The sequence below is a fragment of the Suricata suricatta genome, chromosome 12 (assembly GCF_006229205.1).
Source record: "Suricata suricatta isolate VVHF042 chromosome 12, meerkat_22Aug2017_6uvM2_HiC, whole genome shotgun sequence".
NCBI lineage: Eukaryota > Metazoa > Chordata > Mammalia > Carnivora > Herpestidae > Suricata > Suricata suricatta.
This window is the reverse complement of record NC_043711.1, coordinates 4,051,932-4,059,790: the sequence shown is the minus strand read 5'-3', so window position 1 is coordinate 4,059,790 and position 7,859 is coordinate 4,051,932. Positions and strand designations below refer to the sequence as shown.

Genomic DNA, 7,859 nt, shown 5'->3' with positions numbered 1-7,859 from the left:
TTTTTAATGTTTTATTTATTTTTGAGACTGAGAGAGACAGAGCATGAGCGGGCAGGGGCAGAGAGAGAGGGAGACACAGAATCTGAAGCAGCTCCAGGCTCTGAGCTGTCAGCACAGAGCCCAACGTGGGACTCGAACCCACAGACCCATGATTATGACCTAGGCTGAGGTCAGAGGCTTAACCAACTGAGCCACCCAGGCGCCCCTAACGTGATATTTTTAAAATCACTAACAACGTAAAAAAATAAAAGTTTCCTTATGGGACACCTGGGCGGCTTAGTCAGTTAAGTGGCCGACTTCGGGTCAGGTCATGATCTCACGGTTTGTAACTTCGAGCCCCCCATCGTAAGGAACCCGCTTCAGATCCTCTGTCTTCCGTCTGTCTGCCGCTCCCCTGCTCATGTTCTCTCTCTCTCTCTCTCTCTCTCTCTGCCCCTTCCCTCTTCACGTACTGTCTCTCTCTCTCTCTCAAAAATAAACGTAAAAAAAAATATTTTCAAATCCGTGACGAATGAATATCAAAAACCTAAGTAACGACAGGCTCCCGCTCAGCCCATATACACATTAAATGGGGTTAATAACGGGTTTAGTGAAACTGACTAGTGGCCCTGCACCTGTTAAAGCCGGAAGTAAAATTACAACAAATTTTGACTTGGACATAAGGTAAATATTTAAACTCAATACTGTCAGTTCTCACACACCTAATTTTCAATGAGGCAGTATTTTTTTCAAAGACCTTAACGCCCTGAAAGAAAAGTCAATAATAAAATGGTGGCTGTTGTCTTAAGCCATCAATTTGGAGACAGATTTGTTTCACAGCCGTAAGTAACCAGAACGGACATCGTCCTGACCACCGAACCCCGCGCCAGGAAGGGGAAGAGAAAGCCCCCGAAGGCCGCCCCTCCCCCACTCACAGAGTACAGGTTGTCACCCTTCTTCTGCATGGGCGGCTTGTACTGGACGATGGCTTTGAGGGTCTCCATCCGGCCCTGTGGAATCTAAGAGAGAGTGTCACATGGGCCTCCTGGCCCTGGGAGAGGCAGAGGGTGGGTGCCCAGCCCAAGCAGAGCCCCGGCCTCCTCTCTGCCTCCTGCCCGCCCCGTGCACACGGCTCCCGGCCCCGACTGACAGGACGCGCCCTGCTCCCTGGACTGCTGGGGTCCCTGGGGTCCGTGTCGGTGGCATCCCGCGCTTAAGGGCCGGCGAAGCCCACAGCCTCCCGGGTCCTGGACACACACGGGGCCATGGCTGCTGGTCCGTGAGCCAGCCCTTGCGCCATGTGGCCAGGATCCAGCTAACCTTCTAGCTGGAGTCAGGCAACAAAAATCCTCTATGACGGGGACTGGGACCTGGAAAACTTGAGGACTTTCTACAACACCTAAGACTCTAAGGTTCAGCTGACCACGCCTGCCGGATTCTTGTGCCCTGGTGATGCAAAGGAGGGGTGTGCCTCTGCGACTCGACAAAAGTCACTCCCAACGTCCAGTGTGGTGACCATAACTATAGCCAAGTCCCCCTCGTGGATTGAGAGGAAAGAGGACAGGGGTGCCCAGGGGCTCAGGCGGGTGAGCATCCAGCGTCAGCTCAGGTCCTGATCTCGCAGTCCATGGGTTTGAGCCCCACATCGGGCTCTGTGCTGACAGCTCAGAGCCTGGAGCCTGTTTCCGATTCTGTGTCTTTCTCTTTCTCTGCTGCTCCCCTGCTCATGCTCTCTCTCTCTCCCTCTCACAAATAAACAAGAAAAAATAAAAGGAGAACAGAAGCACTGATGACAGTCAGACAGGAGGTTTCTGGAGAGAAAGGGAACAGACATCTAGAAAGCTAGGTGCAGGCAGTGGCTGGGGGTGTTTGAGGAGTATGTAAAGTCTGAGCTGGCTAAGACGGGGGGTGGAGGGAGAGGATTGGGGTGGAGGCAGGGGAGGGTGGGGAGGGCCAGGCTGGCCACATCGTGGAGGCAATGAAGGACTTTGGGGTTTATTCTAAAGGAGGGAGGGAAGCACCCCACTTCGGAGAGCAGGAGGGCTGTAAGCCACGTGTACCGCCCAGAATCAAAGGTTCCCAAGTGGAACTGAGCGTCCCGCTGGGGGGGAGCTCGTCAGAAGCCTGCCCTTGAGTGTTTAAACCCAAATTGTAAGCCCCACTCTTCAGCCACCCCAGTTTGTTGTGCTATGAACAGAGAACAGGGAATGACATGAGTCTCAGAGACCACAGATGCATCACTTAGAGCAGTTTCAGGGTCGACGGGGGGGTCAGTCGGTTAAGTGACCGACTTAGCTCAGGTCATGATCTCGCGGTTTGTGGGTTCGAGCCCCGCGTCGGGCTCTGTGCTGACGGCTCGGAGCCTGGAGCCTGCTTGAGGTTCTGTGTCTCCCTCTCTCTCAGCCCCTCCCTTGCTCGAGTTCTCTCTTTCTCTCTCTCTCAAAAATAAACATTTTTTAAAATTTCTTTTTTAAAGAAGGACGAAGGCAATTTCAGAAAGCTCGAGGCTAGAGGGAGACATCTGTTCTCCCCAAACCGGGTCAGGAACCAGGCATCCGAGGAGGCTTGGCAGACAGGTCTGTTTCACCCCGAGTCCAGCTGGCTTCCATGAGTCTGGAAAGTCTGCCCTAATTTCAGAGATGTTACAACGTGGGCAGGCGTGACTGGCGACGATCGGAGGACGCCGCTGATGGCAAGACGCATCTCACGTCCAGAGACACGATCAAGTAGAGGGGCATGTAGTCCAGAAATACGGTGTTGATGCAAGCGCCAGGGGGCCTTGGGCTGAGTGGTGAGTCTGGCCACCTAGGCCCACCCTCCTGAGGACTCCCCTTCCCATAGGATCCTCCTGCCGAAAGGAGGGTCAGCTCATTCAAACACTAGTAACTGAGAAACTTCCTACAACGTCATACAAAGATGCTACAAGGGAAAAAAGGGGAGTCGAAGAAGAGCCAGCTTCTGTACACAAAGAAAAGTCACCACAAAGCAAAGAAAAATTGCCACCCAGCATTTCGACGTAGAATTTAAAACGAGGTGGACGCAGCTGGGAAGGAAGAGCACAAAGCAAACGCACAAGCACCGAGGGGAGAGAGAGCCGCGCCAGAAAGAGGTGAAACAGGAAGCGGTAACTTAGGAAAGACCTAGAAGAGAAAGACAGGCATTTCAGAAATGAAGACAGCTGTAAAAAATGTAACTCCAAGGGGCATAAGCCTCAAAATAATTACACTTCTAAAAGAAGATAAACATCGGACTGCACATAAGCGTAGTTTGAAAATAGAAGCGTCGTAGGAAATAAAGTTGACATGAATCGGAAACTAGACCCCACTCCGCCTACTTACACCAAAGTAGCCTCATTGAGCCCTGGGAGGGGGCCAGCCCCACCGCCCCACCCGTCATTTGCCTCCACCTGGGAGCGACAGGACGTGCAGTCAGAGCCCCAGGGTCCCCATGGGTGACCGGGGACAGCACACGGGCTAAGGTTTTACCGAAAGGACTTTCTGCAGCTGTAGGTCATTCTCAACCAGCAGGATGTTCACTTTGGCATGCGTAATGACGTACTGACAAGCGTCCGCAGAGTTGGTGGAATAAATACCAACACAGAGACCCCTGGGAAAAGAAAACACGGTGTGTGTGTGTGTGTGTGTGTGTGTGTGTGTGCACGTATGCGTGCACACCCCCCTTCCCGCACCTTAAAGTGGGAATGTCCTGGAAGGTAGGGGGAGGGGAGGGTCTGCAGGCAAGTTCTGGGTTTGCAGCCTTGGCTCCAGCTTGCCTCCCTCAAGTTCCCCATGATTAGAAGAACAAAAATGAGGGTGACGGAAGCAGGGGCTCCTGTACTGTCATTGTGACAGCTGATCACGGAGCCCTCAGGCATCTCGTTTTATAGATGAGGAAACGGAGGCTCGGCAAGGTCACTTGTCCAGGGTCCCAAGGCAATAGATGCCAGAGGTGGGATTCAGACCCCTACTCCCCCGCCTGTTCCCTCCATATTACTGCCTTTTGTTCTTGCTTTTGACCATCCTGTTTTTTAAATGTGCGTTTCCTGGGGGCACCTGGGGGGCTCAGTCGGTTAAGCATCCGACTTCGGCTCAGGTCACGATCTCACTGTCCATGAGTTCAGGCCCCGCATCAGGCTCTGTGCTGACAGCTTGGAGCTTGGAGCCCGCTTCGGATTCTGTGTCTCCCTCTCTCTCTGATCCTCCCCCACTAGATCACACACACTCTCTCTCTCTCTCTGTCTCTGTCTCTCTCTCAAAAATAAACATTAAAAATGTATCACTCAGTCATAGAAGCACCTTATGTATCCGAGACGCTAGCCCTGTGTCACGGTGGCTGGTGTGTCTGTCTTGCCTGCTAACCTAGGGCTGCGCCTGAAATCCCGGTCACGTCCTGGTCGGGGCGAGCGCACACTCAGAGGCCACCAAGCCCGTGGGTGACGTGTCTTACCCTGCTAAGATGGCGCCCAGAGAAGCAATAAGCCACTCGACAGAGTTGAACCCCAGGATGCCGACTCCGTGGAAACGCTGCAGGCCCAGCTGGGAAGGCGGAAAACAGACAGACAGACAGGACGCGGAGACACAGAGGCGTTTTGTTTCCAGGTGGGATCCCGGGGACGTGTGGACGCAGACTGCCAGCCCAGTGGTCACACTGGGAAAAGCCAGCGTTCAGCCTAGAATCTGGGGCCTGAGGTCTGGGTGCCTCTTGAGGGGTTGGTTCGCCTCCCTCTACCTAAGGCCTCACTTATTTATTCTTCTTCTTGCTTGTCGTATTTTATGTTTTATTACGGTGAGCCGCATACAGCGTGAGTGTACATCTAACCAAGCTTTAGGGCACAGCTGAGGGGCGTCAACACACTCACACTGTCGTGCAGCCGCCCCCCCATCTGTCTCCAGAACCTTCCATCTCCCCAGACTGAGACTCCGTCCCCATGGAGCACTGACTCCCCACCCTTGCCCCCCACCCCTGCTCCCACCGTCTACTCTCTGTCTCTGTGGACCGGACGCCTCTAGGGACCCCCTGTGGGTGGGGTCACACAGGACATGACCCTCTGTGTCTGGCTTCTGTCACTGCACACGCTGTCCTCCGGGTCCAGCCCCATGGCAGCAGGTGGCAGGACGTCCTTCCATTTTTGGACCGAGTAATAATTTATAGACGGGCCGCACTGTATCTTATCCGTTCACCCACCAGTGGACACGTGATCGCCGCCATATTTTGGCTGTTGGGAACCTTGCGTTCAAATATCTACTTGAGCCCTTGCTTTGAATTTGTCTGGGAATTGTCCGGTCCAGTGTAAGGCCACGTTACTTTTTTGAGGAGCTGCCCCACTGCCGTCCGTGAGGCTGCGCCGTCGTACGTCCCCGCCAGCCATGCGCGAGGGCGCTGCTTTCTCCACGTCCTTCCTGACACCTTTTTTTTTAAATAGCCATCTTAATAGGTGTGAGTTTATTTTTATTTGTAATGACAACAGTACTCAGAGGGTTAGCCTGTGGTGGTGATAAATCGCACTTTTGGAAGTGTAGCCTTGATCTGGGGGGGCCCAAGGAGGAGCTCGGGGCCTCTCCCTCCTACGGGGGGGTCCGGACTTGTCACACTCCCAGGTTTTAGGCTCCGCACTGGCTTTTCCCAGTGTGCCTCCACGGAGTTTTGGAAAACTAACTTCGTTGGCTTTTATTTACTTTCTTATTTTTAATGTATGTTTGCTTCTGAGAGAGAAGGAGAGACAGAGTGCAAGCAGGGAAGGGGCAGAGAGAGAGGGAGGCACAGAATCGGAAGCAGCTCCAGGCTATAACAGATGGTTCTCAGCGGTGGCGTCTCCTAGTCACTGAGTGAAAGCACATGGGTGTCGGAGGAGGGGCGGGGGAGCCCTGGGCTGGGTCTGGATGTGACAGCAGTTCCCATAAATCAGAACCGCCAGGCGTTCCCCTTTACGTCGGAGACGCCTGTCATATTCATTACTTGCTGGGGCGTCACACATCTCTGCAAACTTAGCAGCTTCAAACAGCACACATTTACTCTCTCAGTGCCCGTAGCTCAGGGATCCGGGCGCAGCTTACCCTGGTCCTCTGCTAAGGATCTCCTGGAGCTGCAGTTAAGGCAAGGGGGGGGGCTGGGGTCTCCCCTCCGAAGCATGAGAACCATCCTCCACACTTGTAGACTGTTTGCAATATTCATCTCCGTGGGGTTAAGTGACTGAGGTCCTGTTTTCTCGCTAGCTGGCAGCTGGGGACTGCTGTCCCAGCAGTCTGCCATACCCTGTCACATGGCCCTGTCCACAACATGGCAGTTTGCTTCCTCAAAGCCAGCGGAAGAATCTTTCTTTTAGTGGTTTTCCTGATTAGGTCAGACCCACCCAGAACATTTACTGTTTTGATGAACTCAGAGTCAAGGATCAAAGAGCCTACTTCCATTGGCAAAATCTCTTCCCCTTTGCCACCACAGGAGGAAAATCTCATTGCACAAGCTTTGTGCATACTCAAGGGGAGGAGTCTGTCTGTACCCACCAGGGGTTGGGAGTCTTGGGGGTAATTGTAGAATTCTGCCTACCATGCCTGTCAAAGTAGCCAATGCGAACGTTTTCTTATACTGTGATGTTGGCAGGAATAATGGGTAAACAGATCCTCTCACACCCTGTGAGTGGGCAGACAGGCACCGTCACCAGGAGGATTCTTTGTATAAAGACGCTTCCCTGTGCCTCTATACGTGGTGGCAAAGCGTGGAAGCACCGTGAACGCCCACCAGTAGGGGCTGGTTACGCCAATATCGTTACATACATATTTGCATATTTTGTTGGCAGAGTATGGAGTTTTTGTGTGTGGGGGGGTGGGGGAGTGAACCAACGTAGAAGGATCTCGGAGTGTGGCCGCCAGCCCCAAGATGGGCCCCCGCTGGGGTTTGTGTTCTTGTGTAATCCCCTCCCACACTGTCCCTGCTGGTCGGTGTGACCAGTGGGGTGCCGAAGAAGGGACAGTATGTCACTACGGAGATTAGGTTATGGAAGATATCACAGTTTCCAGCTTGTTCACGCTTTTTTGGGTCACTCACTCTGGAGGAAGCTGGCCCCCACAGTCTGAGGACATCCAAGCAACCCCGTGGAGAAGGCCAGGGAGCAAGGAGCCGGGGCCCCTGCCACCCACCTGCCAGTAGCCAGCCATGGAAGTAAGCTTACGAGTGTGCCCTCCAGCCCCAGTCAGGCCTTTAGATGACAGCTTGACTACAACGATGAGAGACTCTGAAACTCAGTTTGGGGGTAATTTGTTATGCAGCGGTAGCTAATGCATAGAGATTAAAAAAAAAAAGCAAGATTCAGAATCGTGCACACAGTAGGCACCCGTGTATGTAAAAATGTGTATGTAGAGAAATTTCATAATATACACATATGATTTATCCCCCAAAAGGATTTGTAGGAACTGGCAATGGTTGCCGTCTCCATAAGGGATGGGTCAAGGATTGAAGAGAAAATTCTCACTGGTTAGCCTCCACGTCTTACGGTGCCTCATGCATTTTATGCCATCTGTTTGTGTGTGTAGAATGAATGAATGAATGAATGAGTGACTTTACCTTGATCAAGGCCCTCGCAGCCTTCCGACAGGCCTTGTAGTACTGGTTGAAGTTCAGAGTTTCCCACTGTTCATTCTTCTTTGTTGCGAGGGCTGGGTAAGCCCCAAATCGGCTGGCCGACTCCCGAAAAAACTGAGGGACGGTCACAGGGGTCTCGTGGCCGGCCCCGTGGCTCGACAGCCTCAGAAGGACTCTCCCGTCTTTACGAGCGGTCCACAGCCCGGCAGTACCTGCAAAGTCACCAAGGTTGGGTGGCAAATGTTTTTATTAGTTTAATAACTTCGGGGGACGAGTGTCCTTTTCGGACCTGAAATACTGAGTGC

General features: G+C 52.9%; 1 protein-coding gene across 3 annotated transcripts in view; it reads right to left on the bottom strand.

Annotated features, from left to right (window-relative positions):
- The window catches only part of LOC115274005 (long-chain-fatty-acid--CoA ligase ACSBG2-like), a 32,653-nt gene that overhangs the window by 17,205 nt on the left and 7,589 nt on the right, over positions 1 to 7,859 (bottom strand). For all 3 annotated transcript variants that reach the window (XR_003901042.1, XR_003901040.1, XM_029917369.1), the window contains exons 3-6: positions 7,537 to 7,766; positions 4,426 to 4,514; positions 3,465 to 3,585; positions 915 to 998 (exon numbers count right to left, since the gene is read on the bottom strand). Coding sequence is in view for 1 of the 3 variants with exons in the window: in XM_029917369.1 (XP_029773229.1) it covers positions 915 to 998; positions 3,465 to 3,585; positions 4,426 to 4,514; positions 7,537 to 7,766 (524 nt within the window). In the remaining 2 variants the exon portion in view is untranslated. The remainder of the gene's footprint in view (positions 1 to 914; positions 999 to 3,464; positions 3,586 to 4,425; positions 4,515 to 7,536; positions 7,767 to 7,859) is intronic.